General features: G+C 44.2%; 1 protein-coding gene across 8 annotated transcripts in view; it reads right to left on the minus strand.

Moving 5' to 3' along the window:
- Positions 1–19,585, minus strand: part of TMCO4 (transmembrane and coiled-coil domains 4) — a 42,213-nt gene extending 22,628 nt beyond the window's left edge. For 4 of the 8 annotated variants that reach the window (XR_011089445.1, XR_011089444.1, XR_011089443.1 and 1 more), the window contains exons 1-9: positions 19,478–19,585; positions 18,960–19,006; positions 16,590–16,774; positions 15,800–15,974; positions 11,210–11,237; positions 8,575–8,707; positions 3,030–3,127; positions 2,030–2,173; positions 1,411–1,530 (exon numbers count right to left, since the gene is read on the minus strand). Coding sequence is in view for 4 of the 8 variants with exons in the window: in XM_068658382.1 (XP_068514483.1) it covers positions 1,411–1,530; positions 2,030–2,173; positions 3,030–3,127; positions 8,575–8,707; positions 11,210–11,237; positions 15,800–15,974; positions 16,590–16,768 (877 nt within the window). In the remaining 4 variants the exon portion in view is untranslated. Of the gene's footprint in view, positions 1–1,410; positions 1,531–2,029; positions 2,174–3,029; positions 3,128–8,574; positions 8,708–11,209; positions 11,238–15,799; positions 15,975–16,589; positions 16,775–18,959; positions 19,012–19,477 lie in introns of those variants that run through there. The other 4 variants (XM_068658382.1, XM_068658378.1, XM_068658380.1 and 1 more) reach the window with 4 other exon arrangements.
- Between the last annotated feature and the right edge of the window lie 362 nt (positions 19,586–19,947).

Consider the following 19,947-nt stretch of genomic DNA (forward strand, 5'->3'; position numbering starts at 1 on the left):
GCCAACGCAGATGGACACTACTACTAATTGTGTCAGGTATTAAGGACATTCCTCCTATCATCAGACATCAGGCCAAGTCCTGCAGCTCCATCTTCTCATGCAGACCAAAGGAATGTCTGTCGTGAAAGGGATGAAGTGCTGAATGGCTGCATGGACTGAGTCCAGAGACATGGAAAACACGTGCAATCTTTTCATAGAGCATCTTCCAAGTTAGATGGGCAAGGACTGTATTAATGGCTTGTTCTGAAAAGAAGTAAGCTGCATTTGCAGGTCTAGACTGCAATTATTTTTATTTTGCCATCTAACGTACCCTCTCTGGTTTACTTGTGCTTGTTTTTTTCTTCCCTCCGAGTCTAATCAAAAGTAGTGCCTGAATATTTGAGAAAGAATGGATATTTTACACTGTGCGAGTCTAATTTTTGCCTGAAAGAACGATTTTTAAGCCACTCTCTCTCCTGTTCATCTTAATTAACTAGACCCCTTCTTAAATTGTTCCTTCTCGAAACAATGCATGGCAAGTTGAAGAAGCTGCTGACTAAAGTGGCATACATAAGCCCCATGACAGATCTCACAAGATTCTGTCAGGTTTATGGACATACAGTGAGAGGTCAAAAATCACAATGCGTTCTGTAAAAATCCTGTCCTTAATCCCTCTGTGTTAAAGAAACATGCAAGTGTGTAAACAGACAGGCACAGCTGTAAGGAAGAAAATGGATGACAATTTTAGTTTTGTTTGTTTGTTTGTTTTTTTAAACATTATAGCAGATTGCTTCTTATGGAAGAAGAATGCATGTCATTTGTAATCCCCTTTTAAGGGCAAACAGACATCAAAATGTTCCTGAAGTTTGTACACTCGTGTTTATAACAGTGCCTGGGAGCCCTCCAACCCCAAGGATTTGGACCCTGGCAAAAAGACAATGAGAAAAGCAAAAGCACAGTACTGCAAAGTGAAAATAATCTGACTCTGACAGCAAGCTGCAATCCAACAAGCAACAGGACAGACGTTAATGATATCCAATGTTAATTATCATGCTTCTGAATCAATTGGCAGCTGTTCAGTCAGGTTGCTGAACAGAGCAGGCAGTTGACACATTTTATATGACAAGCTATACTGGAAACTAAAACACTACAAACTTTTCAAGGCTGTCTGTAAGTTCACTTCCTTAGTGTTCTGCTTAAGGGGATTTACTCAACCCAACTTTCTTGCCAATAAACTCATTAGCTGGACAAGAAAACAATATTTTCTTTTAATTCTTGGGAGGATAAACAGACGGTCTCTGAGGTAGGTGAGACACTTTGTACTCGTGGTGGAAGTCATCAGCCCCAGCCAGACCCTTCCTAACAAAATCGGACAAGATTTACTAACAGAAACAGTCCAGGCTCCTCTCAATTTCTTCATCTTGCTCTTACCGTATTTGCCAGCGCACAGCCACCCAGTAATTGCTATGGTGATGTGAAGCTGCTTTCCTTCAGTAAGTGGGAGGAATTCAAATTCTTCTATGGCACCCACACGCTTCTTCATCTTGTATCCTACGCACAACAAGACAAACACAAATCTCAGAAATCGCACAGCAAGGACGGACCCTGCTAACAGTAGAAGTCGATAGGAAATGACTTGGGTCTTGGATAGGGTTTTTTCCTTTACAAACCCCTCAGCAAGACCACGCATTACTTGGTATGGAGCCAACATGATCCTTCTGAGCTTATGTGATCTGTGTGCATCCCAGCAGAAGGCTTTTTTGCTGCAGACCAGACATCAGCTGTAACAGCCACTGCTCTCCATAGCAGCATCTTTCTAAAGCAGGAAGCTTTCATTTCTTTCACTTTAGCTGCATAGCAAATATTATTTCCCGGCTTGGTCATCAAGGGTTACACAGTGTCTTAGGCAGCCTTGAAATAAAAGTCAGTTCAAAGTTGTCAGATCACGCTGAATCACTTCCCTTGCTCATCAGAGTGAAGTCATTAGCTCTGCATTTTAGAGCACGATCCTGTGCCCCAGTAGCTGAGCAACATGCAGTCACTCTCTTACCAGTAAGGCCAGCTCCAGCAGCTCCAAAAAGGGATGCCATGACAGCAATTCCAGCAGTTGAACCTAAAGCAGCTGCCCCTGCACTTCCAATAACAGTAGCAGCTCCAGCAGCAACCAGAGGGGCAGCAAGACCCCCTGTCAAGCCTGAAGAGGGAACAAGTGAGATCATCAGTCTAGTACCATGTACAAAAACCAAGCAGTCATTTCCCTGTGCTGCCTGAGTACTGCTAATTCTACTGAGAATATAAATGGGAGCCTATTTTGCATCACCAATAAAGGGGGCTTTCTAAGACCACCCCCAGGCCCTGAATCTCTGCACTGACTGACTTCAGTAAATATGAAAAATAATTTAAAAAGTCAAAAGGAAGAATGTGTGGTAGGGTAAGCATTGCCCTATTTGCTTAGGACACTGATGTAGTCACATATTACTCAAATTTGGAGTCGAAGATGTAATCATTGTATAACACAGGAGCATAAAAGGGGAAAGCATCCTTTAAGGATGACAGCCTCAGTTTGGTATTTTTCCCAGCTGACAACTTAGTCTTGTGATTTTACTCCATGGTGTGCACAAACCAATGCTCCTTAACAAGCCAGCTCTGAGTGAGCTAGAGCGTGTCCCAGAAAAACATCATCTGAAATTTTCAGTCTCCTTTTTAGCATCTTTACACTGATCCTCCACCATGCATTGAGAAGTGCTCCATCAGAGCCAATGGGTTTTCACTAGAATGACTTTTTCAGCTAATTCTTTCAGTTTTATTTTTGTGTGGCTGAAGATACCTTCCATGCCTTCGAGTATTTTTTTATTTTTGTTTTGTTTTCTATCTGAAGTGACATACTACCTTTAGACTGGCAAAGAAAAGTAACAAACACCTTAAAACTACAGCCTGGACTAAGAGGTATGTTGGCTTCTGTTGCTAAATGTGCAAGTCAGAACTCCCCTCTCTGCCCCTATGCTGCACATGCAATTCAGGAGCAAGCCTCTGCCCCAGAGCAGCCTCACCAATCACTGTTCCACCCCCGACGGTTGCCAAGCCGATGAGCAGGTATCTCTTCAGCTTCCTTCTTCTTTCCTTCTTTTTTCTTGAAACTTCTGCACTTCTGCAAAGGAATTAGAACCACAGAAGCTGATGAAAAAGCCTGACAGTTAACAATGCCGCATCAAAATCTGCTTATATTCTTCTCAATGTCATTTTCCAACTGGGAACAGTAAAAAAGTACCATGCAGGTGTGGACTGGGATAACACATTCAGATTTATGAGGATTGTCATAAAGCCACAGATTTAAATTGAAACAACTGAATTGCTCAGTAAATCTAACAGATGTTACTTACTCAGAAAACACTTCCTAACAGGAGTGAAGCTTGTAAAAAAAAAAAAAAAAAGAAAAAGAAACAAAGTCAGAAACATTTCAATAACTTTATACTGCCTATGTGTCTTAAAATCTATTGCTGCTCTTAGAAGATGAAAACCATTTTTGCATTATACAGTTAATTGTTAATTCTATGTGTCTGATCGAGAAGAACTGGTTCCTACATATGTGATATGTTGGCAAACTGCATTGGAAAGACTTTCACCTCTAGGCTGCAGACAACCTGCCAGGCTCATTTGGCCCATTTTAACTAGTTATTAGTTGTGAGATGCTGCAAAGCCTGGTCAGACTGAAGGCATGCATCCAAAATGAAGGGAAATAGTGAAAGCTGGTGGGTGCAGCTCAAGACTTCTGCCTTCAGGGAAAGAACCTGAAAAAAAGGAATGGTCTGTTGATACCAGAGAGGGGAATTCCAGATCCTGCACCCTCCAGATCCTCTCAGACACAAGTCTATTTCTAGGAATTCAGGGCTGAAAAAAAAAAAAAGGACATTTGGTCTGATTATGCATAAATTACTGTAATAAAGATGTTAACCTCTCTGATCACTGCACCATGCAGTTTGCAGTGCTCTGCCCAGTGCCAGCGAGGGATTCCCTACTGCCGGCAGGAGCAGCGTGTTCCTCCTGAACCAAACTAGCCACATGCCAATATTTACCACGTCAAGCCTCATCCTCTCTGCACTCTGTCAGTGTGTGCAGGAGCAAGATTTTACCTTGGGGACAAACGGCAGAGATGCTAAGACTGGGTTATCTCAGAGTAGCATGGATGCAGATTGGACATCACTGGGGTGATCTGCAGAACAGACACAAGGTGGTTCTTCACTGCTTCATTTATCATTAAAGTCACAGGTTGCTCCTGCCAAAAGCTCACCCAGCACACAGCTGCGTGACAGTATGATGGGAGCTGCTTGATGTCCATTAAAAGAAAACCCTGAGTGCAGACAGGACTTTGAGCAGCATTTGTGATATCATCAAGCCGGAAGGTAACTGCCACAACTGCCAGCTCTCACTTTTTAGGGCACAGCCTGCAGATCAGGGCTGGATGCAAGGACAGCAGGTTAAATAACGTCTGTGTCATGTAAATCCTACACCACCATATACAGACCTTTGGCACTGATCAGATATTCCTAAATGAAAGCGACCCTGCAAATGTAAATGATTACTGTTGTAATCACATATGCACCGATAACATTTTTTTTTTTCTAATGGTGCAGTTCTGTGAAGCTTTCTGGTTTGGGTTGAGCAACAGAGCATCAAGAAATCTACATAAAATCCGCCACGACTTTTGTCCCCTTATATTATATACCGCCCTTGTCCTAGAGACCCTATTAAAGAGATAAAATAAATTCTTCCCTCTGGCCGGTGCAGCTCTCCAGTACACCTGGGAACATTCTGCTGAACACTGAATGTCACTGACAGCTAGACCTATGAGCTGCTGTGTTTGATCCGGACTAAAGGCCAGATTCTCCAACTGTTCATAAACAAACCAAACAATGTTAGTATAAAAAAAAAAAAAAATCAGCCCTGAATTCCCTGAAAAGCACATTAGAGGACATAAAAAAGCATCCACCTTCTCCTTTCAGGAGCAAGAACTAAAATGAAAGTAGGCTAAAACCATGAGAAAGCCAAGTGGAAGTAGGACAAGTTGTTTCTACTACTAAAGAGAAGAGGGGTAATTTGTGCTAACAAACAAGACAGAAGTAAATTGTTTTTCAACAGCATTCTCTATATTCAGCCGCTCTCTAATTACACATCACAATATAATAATATGGTAGTTATTAAACACAGTCATTAGTTCATTTCTCTGTGTGCATTTAAGGTACACTTTAACAGGCTTATCAGAAACAGGTAAATAAACCTAAAAGGAACAAATCATTTATTAGGCACTTCGTTCTCCTTCTCTCCTCTGTCTTTGGTTTATCTCTTACAAAAAATACTTTCAATTTCAGAGGAAAGTGTGAGAAACAGAGGATACTGGAATAAATTGTTTACAGAGTAAGTTTCATTCCAGCCTGCCTACGCAGTGGTTAATCGGAGCCTTGAAACATGAGAACTTATCTTGCTTCCAAACTTGGATATTTTCTCCCTTAATCCTAACCTAATTGTGGATTTTCATTATCCATATAATTGCCTAATCCTTCCTGGAACCCTCTAAGCGCTCTGTAAGTTTGATAAAGGCAATTTTAGACGAGTCCCAAACAATACGCAGCTTTGTAAAACACAGCAGGAGGAGAAAGAAGCACAGTGGGTGAAATCCCTGCATTGCCAACGTCAATGGCAGAATTTCTACTGCCTTGCATGGCATGGAGATTTTGTCTCCACAGTGATCCCCCAGAAAACACCGTGCATTACCTCCACTCTCACATTTTGCAGTTGCAAACGGAGATGTTTGCAGAGCACAGCAGTGCAGCCTGCAACGGCTACATCTTCTGCAATTTGTGTATAACCAAGTGTACTTCCTGTGACTCCATGGTCAAACCAGGATTTGGATACGCACTCATCTGTGCATGCAGTCACCAATCTGAACGCCTGGCTTTGGAAAAAATGCTTCTGGAGTTCTTCAGACAGCCGTTGCTGACATCTAAGTAGGCAATATCCAGCAGCCTCCATTACACATGGTCATTCATCAGCTTTTGTAGTCAATGGGTAGCCTTGGGCTGCAAACAGTAAGATCAGGAGAGCTGAAACGTGGCTAACCTGCATTTAGCTGCAACTTGGAACAATTTGGGTTATGCTCATAAAAGCCAGCTTGCTGTATGTCCTGTCTGAAGACAGTAAGCAAGCCTACATAGAGCTTTTAGCTGGCATTGCTTTCTGTACATAACTGCTGCCAACTGCTTGTGACAGTCGCTTTCCTAATAGCTTCTGCATTACAGTTGTCACTCGATTACCAGGCTCCTTTTCTCCACTATGGCCATGCACTGCCTCTTCTGATACTCCTCTACCCTCAGTGAGCTTGGATTTGCAGCTTCTTGCCTGAACCACAGACCACGTTTAGAGAAATGGTATAGGTGGGATTCCAGATCATTTTCCAATGATGAAAAGCAGCATGCATACATGTTAGCGAGCAACTGGTATCCTATGTTCCAGTTTCCCACAGAACTGTGTACAAAAGAAAGGTTCATACCTGCAAGTCAGAACCTGTTTGGCACCAGTAAAATGGATTTGAGTGTTTGGAGCATTGTCCTAGAGGCAACCATACTGAACATGTAACTTTGCACCTGCTGGGCCACAAGCCAACCTGTCCACAGTAGCAAAGGCGAGAGCAAAAGCTTCTGTTACAAGTATCAATAAAAAAACGCCTAAGCAGAAGGTGCCAAAAACCTGGTTGGTAGTTGCTGCTTTTCCAAAACCTTTTGTAGTGGATGGTCAGAGCTGGAAGGATACTATGCAGAGTCGTTATATAATTCTCTGCCCCAAATCTGTGAGGTCAAAGCAGCGATGAGATTATATTCCCTTTCCTTTCCCAGTTGTGCCCTAACTCTAAAACAAACAAAGGGTCATCCCTGCCCTACAAATCTCAGCCCTGTGCTAGTTTTGGTACTGCAATAATGAATGTGTTTGCACTGCGGTCTTGGGTTGCTCTCATTGTGAAGGTTTTATTTTCCTGCTTTTATCTAACAGTTATTTCCATAGCTGCAAGGTGGGCCTCTAAACAAAGAGCAAGGTTGAAATCTACGGCTTTTGCCACACCAGGTGTACACGAAAACCACTGAGATAGCTGCAGCATTTAAAAACCACACTCGTAAGTACGCAGTGCAGCTTTGCAGTCACTCCTGCCACTATCAGACAAACTGCTATCTTTTGGGGCTGCACTGCGGTCCATTTCAGGAGCCACAGTCCAGACGATAGAGAATTAGGTACTAGAGCATTTTAGCAAACGCCGCCCCACCCTCAGATGCGTGTTGTCTCACACTGGATGCCCAGGATGGAGTTTATTTTCACAACCCATGGCAAAACAGTGCCCATTAGCACCAACCCTTGCTCCTGCACTACAAATGGTGCTCTGTTTAGCAGTACGTGATCTTTGAGATTATTTTGACTTTCCCTTTTTACAGTGCACTATAAAGTTAAGCTTTATTTAAATAAAGCCATAATGGAAAGGTACCTGTCACATGCTGAACACCATGGGAATGTCTGAACATGTACTGCGTCAGAGACATCGATTAAAGTATTTATTAGCGCCCAGGTTAATCTCATAACGTGTTTGCTGACAAATACAAATATTCAACGGTTACTTGAAAGTCCACTGCAGACATTTTTACTGTTTTTTTATATGGCTAAACCTTCACACAGTTCATGCCTCGCAAGCAAAGTAAAAACATTACTCTGTGTATAATGCCAACATTGGGGCTGTTTTCCGTGTAAGAACTTGCAATTAATAGGCTTAATCTTAAATCAATTACACAGAATTAGGAGTCAGGCATTCAATGGCCCACAGGTAGCTAAAGATGGCAGATGGTTGCCCTCAGAGATCTATCTCCAAAAGGAGTTAGCTGTCTCTTAAATAGGCACGGAAAAGGCCGGATCCATAGAAAATCAGAAGCCGAGGATCGAACCCTGAAATTTTATACAAACTTGATTCTGCATGAAGCATTATTGCAGAGATGTGAGTTAGGCTGAAATTGAACAATGAGAGACAGCCTGACTTTAGGGCTCAGGCCCTTCATAAGTTGACATTGACCAGTTCCCTTCTATTAAGCAGAGTACAGAAAATATTCAAAATTCTGTGCCTGGTCACCAAGCACGCAGCCTGTTTACCTTTCAGCTTTATGGTTCCTTCAAGAGGGTCCAATCCACCTGTAAACCTGTTTGGTTCTATCTGAGGAATACTGGGCCAAGAGATAAGAAATACAAGCTCGTTATGATGCATTTAAGCATAATCTACAGTCTAGGAGACAAAACTGAAACAAGGACGTGAGGCAGTTTGGTGCAGAGGAGCTCTAATCAGCTCGCAAGGTTGGGTCACAACTCTGATTTTAAGAGTGCTGAGCTTTCATGGTTCTCGGTGCAGTCGAAGTGCTGTGAGGGCTCTGCAGCTCTAATCAAGCCATAAATGATTAAGTTAAGAACCAAGGGGAGCATGATCAGAGACTGAACTTAGGCACAATCATTGCTTCTAGACTTTCAAGCAGCAGTAGTGTTTTTTCATCCCATAGCCAACTGAATTGTTCTTACTCTGACTCTTCCTCTTTTTGTTCCTTCAGGCTCTCAAGCAGCGATTCCTCCAGGGCCTCCATCTCCTCCAGGGGGATTCTCAGCAGCCAGATAATGCGGCAGATCAACACTCTTGCTCGAGCATCATAGTACCCTTAAACACAGGGAAGCCCAGGAAATTAAATCAGTCTTCATCACACCAGATTAAATAGCAAATGGTACACCCAGCTGTGCTAGAGAACCGTATCCCACGCAAGCACAGCTCCAACCCTCGGGCCCTCTTTCTCTTTCATGTGTTTAAAACTATTATTATCTAGAGAAGAGAGCTCTAGGTGGAAAATCCTCCCCCCTGCAAACCTCATCCTTTCAGCAGTCACTGTCCCTGGTGGTTGTGGTTTAACTCAGCAGGCGGCTCAGCACCACACAGGCATTCGCTCGCTGCCCCCAAGTGGGATCGAGGAAAGAATGGGAAAAAAGGTAAAACTCGTGGGTTGAGATAAAGACAGCTTAATAGAACAGGAAAAGAAGGGGAAAATAATAGTAATAATGATAAAAAAAATATATACAAAATAAGTGATGCACAACGCAACTGTTCACCACCTGCTGACTGATGCCCAGCCAGACCCCGAGCAGCAGCCTCTCCCCCCTGCCAGCCAACTCCCCTCATTTATTGCTCTGCGTGATGCCGCACGGTGGGGGACATTTGGCCAGTTTGGGCCAGCTGTCCTGGCCGTCCCCTCCCAGCTCCTGGTGCACCCCCAGCCTCCTCACTGGCAGGGCAGCACAAGGTGCTGAAACCCATCTGTGTGCTATCCACGTTATTCTCATCCTACATCCAAAACCTACATACCAGCTCCTAAGAAGAAAATTAACTCTATCCCAGCTGAAACCAGGACTCAGGCAATTGCCAACAAGGCAGGTCTCAAGTCTTTTGGTCTTCTTCTCCAAGAGAGGCCTTTGGGCTTTGGAGAGACCAGATCTCTCTTCTGAACATTGAAATGCTGCAGCAAGACCAGTCCTGACTGGTGATATCAAACACGTCACACACAGGCAATGTGGCACAGAACACCTCAGATATGCACTGGTGCAAGATATGTCCTACTCTACAACTACACCTTCATAAAGCTTTATGTTCAATCGATCTTGTTGGCAACAAGAGGGACTCTGGAGTTTTGAACCACCTAGAAGCATGGGGTGACTTCAGTCCCGCGTAGCACTGACGATTGTTTGCATTTATTCCTCACTGCACGAGATGCAGGAGTGGACATTGCACTAAAACAACATCTGATATGATTACTCCCAGGCTTATAATTACATGTACTTTAAAAAAAAACACAAACAATAGTTTAAATTTAATAGATTTTAAAATCTTGTGTGCCAACTCTAGTTTTTAATGTGTTTCTCTTGATAGCATCTGCTGCTTGCTGAGAGCAGGCTTCTGTAAAGGGTTCTTGGTGCACTCCAGGATGGAAAACACAACAGTGTTTCTGGGGTTGGGTTAAGATACCTGTAGGACAGAACTACAAAGAAGAGTTCTGATATCTGCTGCACATAGATCAAATACAGCCTTCAGCAATTTGTTAAGGTTGTTTATTTATTACCATCATTACCAAGATACCAAAATACTTCAGGAGGCTTTAATCAGGCCACTTTTAAAATTTGTGCTGACTTGAGAACTAAGGCTAGGATTTATCTTCACCTCATCCCTGACGTGCCACATCATGCAAGTCTGAGCAGGTGTCTTAAGAAGCAGCCTTCCTGCTCTCTGCCTGCTAATGCACAACTTTGCTTTCTACTCAGCCAGCCTGGCAGTAATTCAGTAAGGCTTGAAAATCTATTTGTTTTAAGTTCCAGCTTAGCAAAATAAGCAATTTTGCAATAACTGACGCGTCAATTTTCCATTAAAAATAAAACAAGAACAAAAGCAGTACTTTGTTCTCGACTGAAACAGGCTCATCAACAACCAGCGAGTGCTTTCCTGTATGAACAGCCTACAGCACAGGGGTTTTAAAAAATACAGGTTGTGATAATAAACAGGCTTCTTTTCAAAATGAAGATTTTGTTCAAAAGGCAGTCTTTATTTCACGATTTTTATCAGACTAATCAACATTACGGATTGTAAACCAGAATTTTGTTTTGTGTGTGATACAGTATACACATAAAGTCACATTTACTCAAAATAGGCTTCACACTAAACACACCAGAATTTATTCACTGAATATATTTTTTTTCCTTTTAGGCAACAAGTGGCACGCAGAAGATTTGTGGGGCTGAAATTTTCGTAACAGCTTCACTGCCCTCCTCAAGGAAGAAGAGGCCCCTAGAAGGGCTGAAGAATAAAGTCTCCCACCCAGGTATTTAATTTCAAAACTTTTTTTTTTTTTTTAAATCATCACATACAATTGCATGCCAATACACGATATGTGAAGCTAAGGAGGTGAACAATTGTTCAATTTTTAACGGGTATTATTAATCATTCCTGTTACAATAATTGCCTTTCCTGCAGTGGACATAGGTAAGAGCATACTGCTTTTGCTAGAAATGAAGCTAGGATAAAGCAGGATGGGCTGGTACCGAGCTTTTTGAGCATTGTAAAGTACCAGATATGAACTCAACGATATTATACTTATAAAGAATAAAAGCTGAATAAACTTACCATCTCTAAGAGAGAAGGACAAAAGATCCTAAAAAGACAAAAAAAAAATATTCCAGTTAAAAGTGAAGAAGTACACCTAGATGTCTTAAAATGGAGGCATGAAAACCGATCGGACCATGATTAAATTAGTGCAGCACGTCCACTCCTAAATGTGGGATGACAGCAAACTGTAACTGAATGGAGCAGAACAGAGCAAGGCCAAATGCTTCCAGCAGAAATTGTGCCTATGCAGGTACAAATGACTGGAGGAATAGATCAGCACAGGATGGGAGGGTGCTACCTGCTTGGTACATGCTGAAGTAGACCATATTTTGTGTTATTAGCACTTGTGTTACAACTGAAAGCCCCACGATTACACAGGACTTCAAATTTGGGAGAAGCCAGGCTCTACGCCTCTCCTACTGCTCTAACATCTTCTGCTCTTCCAGTCACATGTGCTGTATTTTCAACAGGAATAGGTTTGAATGCTACTCAGAGGGATCAGTGGCCCCTCTTTGGCATTCTGGGAATTTGTAGCTCTAGGCAGTAAAGCTGAACTGGCACGAAGTTCTTTTGGAATAAGCACTCAAAAATAGAAATCTCAGAATTTATCTGTAAAACGATTGAGGGACTGTTGGCTTTTCATGGGGAAAAAAAATGGAAAAACAGATCAATCCAATAGAAGGTTTCTGTGGACAAATCCATGAAAAGAGGTCAGAAGTCCTAATGAACGAGGTAGTGTTTTTACTGCTTTGTTCTCCTCTTTTATTGTCACTGAATAACTGAATAAAGTTTAAGTTCTTTATGTAACTACAACGTTAAGCACTAGCTCAGTCTAGCTACTTCCCTCTCCTACACACACAAAAGTGAAGTTGAATTTTACAGAGAATCCTCAGCCCTTTGGGAACACAAGAAGTACCGCCAATGATGTAGGATGCTGCCAAGCAGTTTATGATTATTATTCCCATAAGCCCCTAAGCAAAATTTGTATCATAAAAATGTCTCTAATCATTTCCCTACTGCATGAGAAGTGTAGAGCAGAGAACAAGCCAATCTTAACCTAGTCCTACTAGAACAGAAGCAAACTGTAGGTATTGCCCAGTCCAAAGGGAGTGTCTGGACTCTGAAAATAATTTTAACATGAGGGGAGTCTACTACTTCATAAAGGAGAACAGAGAATTTCCACAGGACCAGAGAAACCAGAAGACCAGGGCAGCTGGATGTATGCATCAGACTGGATGTTTTCTCACAGGTACAGCCCTAAAACCTTTGCTCCATCGCTGACAAATGTTTACACACAACAGTTTTCTCCAGACGTGTTACTCAGGCACCTGCAGGCACACAACTGGTCAAGTGCTTTCCTGCTAAATCCCTGTGTGGCTGCTCCCAGCCACAGAGAAAGCTGCCTCTGCTTTCCTGCCCTGCAAGCATCTCCGGCAGGTTGTGTTGAGCTGGGCTCAGCACAAAGCAGTCACCACCACATCATCCTGCATCCCAGCAGCTGGAGCACTCACCCGTGAAAAGGAAAGTCCTGGCTTATCTCCAGCCTACAAATAACCATTGTCATTTAAGTCAGGCACAGAATCAGGTCTCCTCTGCTCCCCTCAGTCACCCCAGTGCAGAAGAAAAAGGGCCCCAGCCACAATTCCTACTCTGTGCATGCACACTGCTCCCCCAGCTGTCATTTTCTCCAGACTACCACAGGCAGCCTCCTGAAGAGGGCTGCATTTTGCTCAGAGCCCGTTTATAGGCAGTAAATGCTCCCCAGGTGTTGCAAAGGGAGCCCCAGGTCACGGCTCAGGCTCCATACAGGCCACCCAGCGTACAAGGTGGCACCCAATGGCAAAGAAACTCCCTCAAAAATCTGGCCTAAGCATTTAGGTACGTGTAGTGCAAAAGGTGAGAGATGGATGCGGGTAATCAGGTGATAAACAAACTACTCTTCCATTGCATCAGCGACCATTAACGTACTCAGCTCTTCCTAATTGCTTAAGGCTTTGCACGTACTGCTGGGTAGTCATCTGGAATCCAATCAGCACTGATTAGATTAGTTTACAAGTAGTCTCTCTCTCTCTCTGCAGTTGTTGTGATGTTTCATTTTGAAGCAGAGGTGGTTTTAATTTCTCTGTGGACTCTGAAGACTACCACACACGTGAATGAGTGAAACCTTACAAAGAACTGAAGACAATCGTTATTTGGAGTCTTTGCCATGCACTGCTACAAGTTCAAAACGGATTTCCTCAACAACAGAAAGTTTCCAATCCACACTGCAGTGCCTCTGTGTTGGGGGGGGGAAAAGAAAAAAAAAAAAAAACACAGGGCATAAACCACAGGGCATTGTAAATGTGTTCAGAGGAAAAAGAAAATAAAGATGTGTAAGAACTTTCAATGTTTTCTCACCTATCATAAGGAAACAAAAGTGGGCAAAGTCAACTTCTTTCCCTCCCTTTTGTTGTCACTAAACATAAATAGAAGAAGTATTCCTAACTGACAGGAATCACTGCTTTCTCTTACCACACCCACAACCTGTTTGTTACAACTCCTGTTTTCTAGAAAGGATTCAATTAACCGACATTTGCATGGATTAGTCACCTGCAATGAATGCAAACAAAGACAAAAATCCACAGGCCTCGAATATTCAATGAATCAGTGGTGAGCTCATCTCCAGTCTCCTGGCCATGCATCATCTCCTCAGCACCTCTGAGGTGGAGGGCATTCAGAAATGCAGGCAGCAGTGCTGGCAGGACCCTGCCACTGAGCGCACCGAACAATTTGAGTGTTTTTGTAATAACCAGGTAAATAAAAGCAGCTGAATGTAAAGAAGCAATACTACCATAAAGCAACAGATGAAGAATTACCAAAGCTTTGTCCCACAGCGTGTTTATTTTCAGGTAACAAGGAAAAAGCTTATCTCAGCGGGGTACCTTTAGGTTTGCCAGCGACACCCTGCAAGACTCTTGTGCCTTGCTCTGTGACAACTGTTAATTGTGTATCATTTTGACAGAACGAATCACTGAGATCCAGCTGGTAAGGCATTAGACTGATAACTACTCCTGATCTTTGCTTTCAACAAATCAAAGAATTGTTATCTACGGCTTCTGTGTTCCACCTGGAACCATGATAAGTATCTCAGTTCTCGTAAGATATTGCACAATCCCACTGACCCGGAGCCCCTTTTGTAAAAGCACATGGAGCCCTCATGCAGGATAAGCTCTAAGCAAGCACAAGTTAATTTTTGCCACAGTTTCACCCTTAATAAACTCACAGCAATGCAGGAAGATTTGCCTTACTTTAGAGAATTCATCCTGGAGTAGACAAAACTAGGGAAAAAAGCCTGGGAACTACCAGGCCGTCTAGATACAGAGAGAACCAAGAAAAGAATTATTCTGAGCAAACAACATCAAAAGAGCTTTTAGAAGATCTGTCCTAGCTGACTAATTAACTACACTCAGATTGCCAAGCTATTTTGAGCCTTGTAACATAGGGATGTTTGGGGCAGACCCTTTTAAGGACTGCCTATGAGACACAAAAGAAGGCTGCGATGAAGGGAGTTGGTCGTGACCGAGGAAGATCCCTCCCATCATATCTTTACTCACACAGCCTTGCTCTTGCATCTCTTGCTCCATCAGATTGTCATTGCTGAAGGTGAGTGTGTGATAACCATTACTCACCGCCAGCGTACCGGCTGCTCTCAGGAGGCCTCACCACTTCCTTGTGTACCAGAGCTAGGTGACCGTGGCCATAGCGTGCCTGGCAGCAACAGCTCTTCGCCCTCCAAGGCGCACATAACGTGAGAGCGAATGAGGAGATATCCTCCACAGCTGAGACTCTGAAGCAAAGGTGAATGCCACCAAAATGCGTACTCTCTTATCTTTACATCAGCTCAAACATCAGAACATTACGGCTTCAGCCTCAATAACGCTTTATCAATGAAAGAAAGAAGGACCTGTAACTTTTCTCCTTCCAGCCAAAGCTGACTCTGGAGAAAAGACTCTGGGAACTGTGCTCTTTGGAGCACCCTCTGTGCTGCAGAACACTAGCTCTGCCTGTACCAGCAGTCTTTCTGCCTGGTTCTCAAATATGTAGAGGTATTTTGTATTACAGGGAGAGGAACCTTAAGCTGTGTAAAAGTTGGAGGATCTGGCCCCCTACACTCAAGCTACCCATGCGTATACACATTTCTCTGCTACTACAAAATCCCCCTCATTCAGAGTAGGGTGAAAGGTCTCTTAAACGTACAATAAATCAGGCCTAGCATGTTCAGTGTTTCACCGAAATCCATAGAATGTCTGTATGAATCAAAAACACTGCAAGAGTACAGTCAAAGCAAAAAGGCTGATGGTTCTCTGTAGAGCAAAGGCGTCAAAGACAAAATGTTAATTCAGCAGGAACTGCATCTCATGGACATAACTTCCGTGAGCTGTTAATGGACAGAAAGAGTGCCAGCCACACAGAAATACACACGCGTATCAGAAACCCAAGTTTAACTTCCCTGACTGTACAAGCAGAACTTCCACTGCAAACAGACACCCAGGAAAAATCTTCTTTGCAAAAAGCAAACAAATCTTCTTTGCAAAAGCAGACAAGGGCAAGGGCAACACATGGACTTACTTGGATAATGACAACAGGATTATCTTTCAAGATGGGATCCTTCAGCAAAAGCTGGGCAAAAGTTTCTGTGCCCTCACCTCCTAAGCCACTGGCAAATGCTGTCATGGCAGGTAAGACAGCATCAGGCAGGTCCAGCCATTTCACCAAACCATCTATGAATTCTGTTCTGAAGGAGCTGTAAGGCAACAGAGGAGGTTAAGGCCCTGTAACTGGATGTTTTTGCAAGCTTTCAATGGTCCCTGCTTCAAATGCTGATCTATTGCTGTTCACACAAAAATCAAAGCATGCTAAGAAGTCAACAGAAGGTGAGCTTCTCACAAACAAGCTTGCTAAACAAAGAAGAAAGCAATCAGGATGAGGCCAGACCTTTCTTCAAGACATGCTTTGAAGCTTGCTGTATTAAGGGATGCAATTTGTGCTGAAGTACAGAAGTCCTAAAAGGTGTAAGAGAAAGTCAGTATGATTAAGGAAATGGTTGAGAAAACACCTAATGTCAATGTGTCCTTTACATTTCAACAGGCTTCAGAAGAACACCAGCAAGGAAATGGCAGGAAAACATCAATGCCAGCGATCAGTCTGCAGAGCAGTCAGGTCTTACAGACCCTCAGTTTTGTGTCACCTTCCCTAATTTGAGCATTCATCTTTGTGAAGAGACCCAGAGCTAAAAGAATCTTCAAATCCTGTACCTTTGGGAGACCCCAAACACAGCGGTATGCCGACACCAGCTTGGTCTGAGCTGCTAACCAAAAGCCACCTCCTTTGCTCGTCCCCATGTGCCCACGTGTAGTACCTTTGTTCTTCTTCGGGGAACAGCCCTGCTAAGGATATCCCACAAAGTGCTGCATAGGCGAATCTTCCAGGTTCCCCCAGCTGCCGGCTCAGAAGCACACATGAGTCCTTTTCGCTTGCCTGCTCAGCCCCGCTATGCTGCTTCGAAGTCCAACTTTTCCACTTCTCTTCTGCGGCCATTTCTACCTGCAAGTTCAAAGAAGAAAAAGGAGGAAAAAAAAAATTAAATCCAGGAAGCAAGGAGACAAAAAAGCTTTTTCACTGCCACACTTGCTGGTGTAGAGTAAGCAGGCCCATCAAAGTCCAGCTGGTGCATCCCGCTGCAATGTGATGCTGTGACCAAAACCTACAACAGGAGGCCTTCCGTTCACCAGCTCTTAAATTCTTCCACAAAATGTGTTGACAATACTTCTCACACAAAAAGGAGAAGTCCTCTTCAAGGTGCAAAGAGACTGGGCTCCACTCAGCCATATCATTCACGTGTTTACTGCAAAAATAGCAAGGAGAATAAGAGGTCTGAACCTCGTGCAGGGACCAGTACGGCTGCCTGGGAAATAATTTGCTTCTCTCCTCCTCAACCCAAGCTGCTCCTCTGTTCATTTTCCTTACGGTGTTATAAAGTTGAGTCCAGCCACAGCCTCTGATTAGAAAGACTTTTAATGGGACTGCTTATTTCCCACGGCCATTGCTGTGCTTTGCTTATAATATTCTCTGAACTGTGCAACCCACCACTGCATTTCCCAAAACATAACATGCCCACGCCACACGGGCCTTGAGCTGGGCCAAAATATTATCTTGGAGAGCACAGAAGCATTTGCACCTTTTGATTATGAGCTTCCAACCGAACTGCTCAGAACTGCTCCCAGGAGCCCCCCTTGTTATACAGGGAGGCCTGGCTGACAACGCAGGCAGCTAACAGAGCTGAGTGAAACCAGGCAGACACCACCACATTTCGTGATTTAATTTAGGTAAGAGCCTGCTCCAAACCTCACTTACATCGCTGGGAAGTTCTACCGACCTCATCAGGACTTGATCAGTTTCCCAAGGGCAAATTGTGCTTTTTGCTTTATGCCTGCTCTTGAGATGCCTCCTCTCTTCTGCACCCTGGCGAAAGGAAGGTGACTAAACGGGAATTAGAATAGAACAGAATAGTCCTAGAATAAAGAAGTGCACCAGAGGAGCAGCTCCTCTTACAGATTTTATTACATCTGTGCTATCTGTCATGGTCTGCAGGAATAAATGATCCCTGTTATTTCCCCATCAATCGGAGAAGGGAACGGCCGGATTCTGCTTCCCCAAAGAGAGTGGTGCCTGGGATCAGATGAGATGTTCATAGACACCATGAGGATGTCCTTAAGGAAAAAATTAACAACAGATCTGAAGAAGAGGTAAGAGTATCCAGACGGCTAAAAAAAAGAGAGCAGTGACCCTATTTCCACCCATATCCTCACTTTGGTTTAAGGTGTGGCAGATTGATCCTCATTCCAGCACCGTAAACGTGTAACTCAACTGTAAAGAGGTGCCTGGATAGTTGGGTTCGGGGCTACACCAGCCTCACAGGCACACCCAGGGTTACACAGAATTTTAATCTAGTAGCCACAGGGTCACATGAAAAGTAAAGCATCTATAAAGAATCCAGGAAAAGTAGTTTAACCTTATTTCCCAATAATACAAGAGGTGACCTGTTACGGAGTGACACCATAGTGGTTTCTTGCAGGCAACTTTATTTCCATTATGCAGCAAATAATTTGTGATGCTGAGTATCTAGAATACCCCGAGAAAGTTTTGGAAAGACTTTTCTCTGCCACCTCATCTAGAAATGAGAGCTCTGAGGATGCTCTGATCAAGACACTGGATGTGTGCCCTTCAAACAGGTATCGATTTTACCATAAACATTGAGGAAAATGGGCTTGGTTTTTCACATGGCAGCGTAAAAATAGCAACGTGATTTAGTACAAATACTTAGCCCAGGAGTATTCAACAAGAGGGAATCAACACCTGGGCAAAAAACTTACACTGGAAGTTATTTACAGCTTGTGACACTGGAATTCAGGTCTCTGTCTTCAACAATGCAATTCAGCAACCTATAGCATTTCCGTGATCTGAACTGCCATTTCAAAGAGAAGCTTGTATCACTTCCAGTGCTTACTTTTCACACAAAGCCCTTTGTTTTCTTGAGAGGTGGTGTATTTTATATAGTGCTTCCTGCAATCCTATGGGGAAAGTAAAAAGATAACCCTTCCGTGGATCTAAAGCTGTACAGCAGAGACATGCTCTCCAGTCAGCCTTCACTTTTAGCCCATCAATACTAAGCGCAAACGTGGAAGGCAATTAATCCAGATTAATGCAGCTGGATAAAACCACTTCTCACCTCACAACACGCGAAGGCAACGCAGGCCGCTGCCACGGAGACGTGTCCTAAATAAATGGAAATCAGAGATTAGAGATGGAGGGCAGAGGGACAGGAGCATGGCAAGGCTAGAAGCTGAAGCAATCACAAAATTGAGCGTGTTGGATGTGGTTAATGCAGACACTTGTAGCAGCAGTTGTTTAGAAGTGGGGTCCTTACACGTCAGGCAGGCACATTACCAGCAAATAAAAAAACCCTCAGTGGAAAAACACAGAGACGCCTCAGCTCGAGGCTGACTCTACCACTAGGCTGCTGATAGCACTCAGTTTTGTCACAAATCCTTTCAAGTCCTACCACCACCAGCCACCCCCCCACACACCCCCTGAGGAGAGCGACCCCCTGCAGGGGCGGGAGAGCCCGGGGGCGCGACGCCGCCACAGCCCTGCCCTCAGGAGCCGCACCACGGCCGGTCCCGGAGCCGAAAGAGCCCCGGGGAGCCCCGTGAACCCTCTCCCCACCTCCCCCGGCCCGGCTCCGACCTGCTGCCGGCCCGGCCGCCCTCAGGGGCCGCCGCGCTCCCTCCCGACCGCCGCCGCCTCCCGCCCCTTCCGCCCCTGTCAGCCCTACGGAGATTGCGTAAGGACTGCGGGCAGCGCCGGGCGGCCCTGCGCTCTCCTACGCTGCTGGCGTAGTGTAAAGAGGGCGGGCGGGCGGCGCGCTGCGCTGAGGGGGGATGTGTTTGGGGGGGGTGATGGCGAGCCCTGCTCCCTGTTTTTGCCCCATTCCTGGTATTTGTACCGCTCCCGGCCTCCCTATGGGGGTTGTGATAGGGTTGTGGCAGCAGTGAGGCGGCAGCGAGGCCTGGTGCTGCTTCAGTCAAAATAAGTGTCACACCTCCTTCCTCACAGCACCCTTGCTCTGCCATCTTGGGTGCCCTGCTAGGGTTTAGGGCTGAGCTGAGTGGCAGCTCTTCCGTCCCCCTTTAAGGCTTTTCTTTCCCTCTGAGAAT

This window comes from Anas acuta, chromosome 22 (genome assembly GCF_963932015.1).
Source record: "Anas acuta chromosome 22, bAnaAcu1.1, whole genome shotgun sequence".
NCBI lineage: Eukaryota > Metazoa > Chordata > Aves > Anseriformes > Anatidae > Anas > Anas acuta.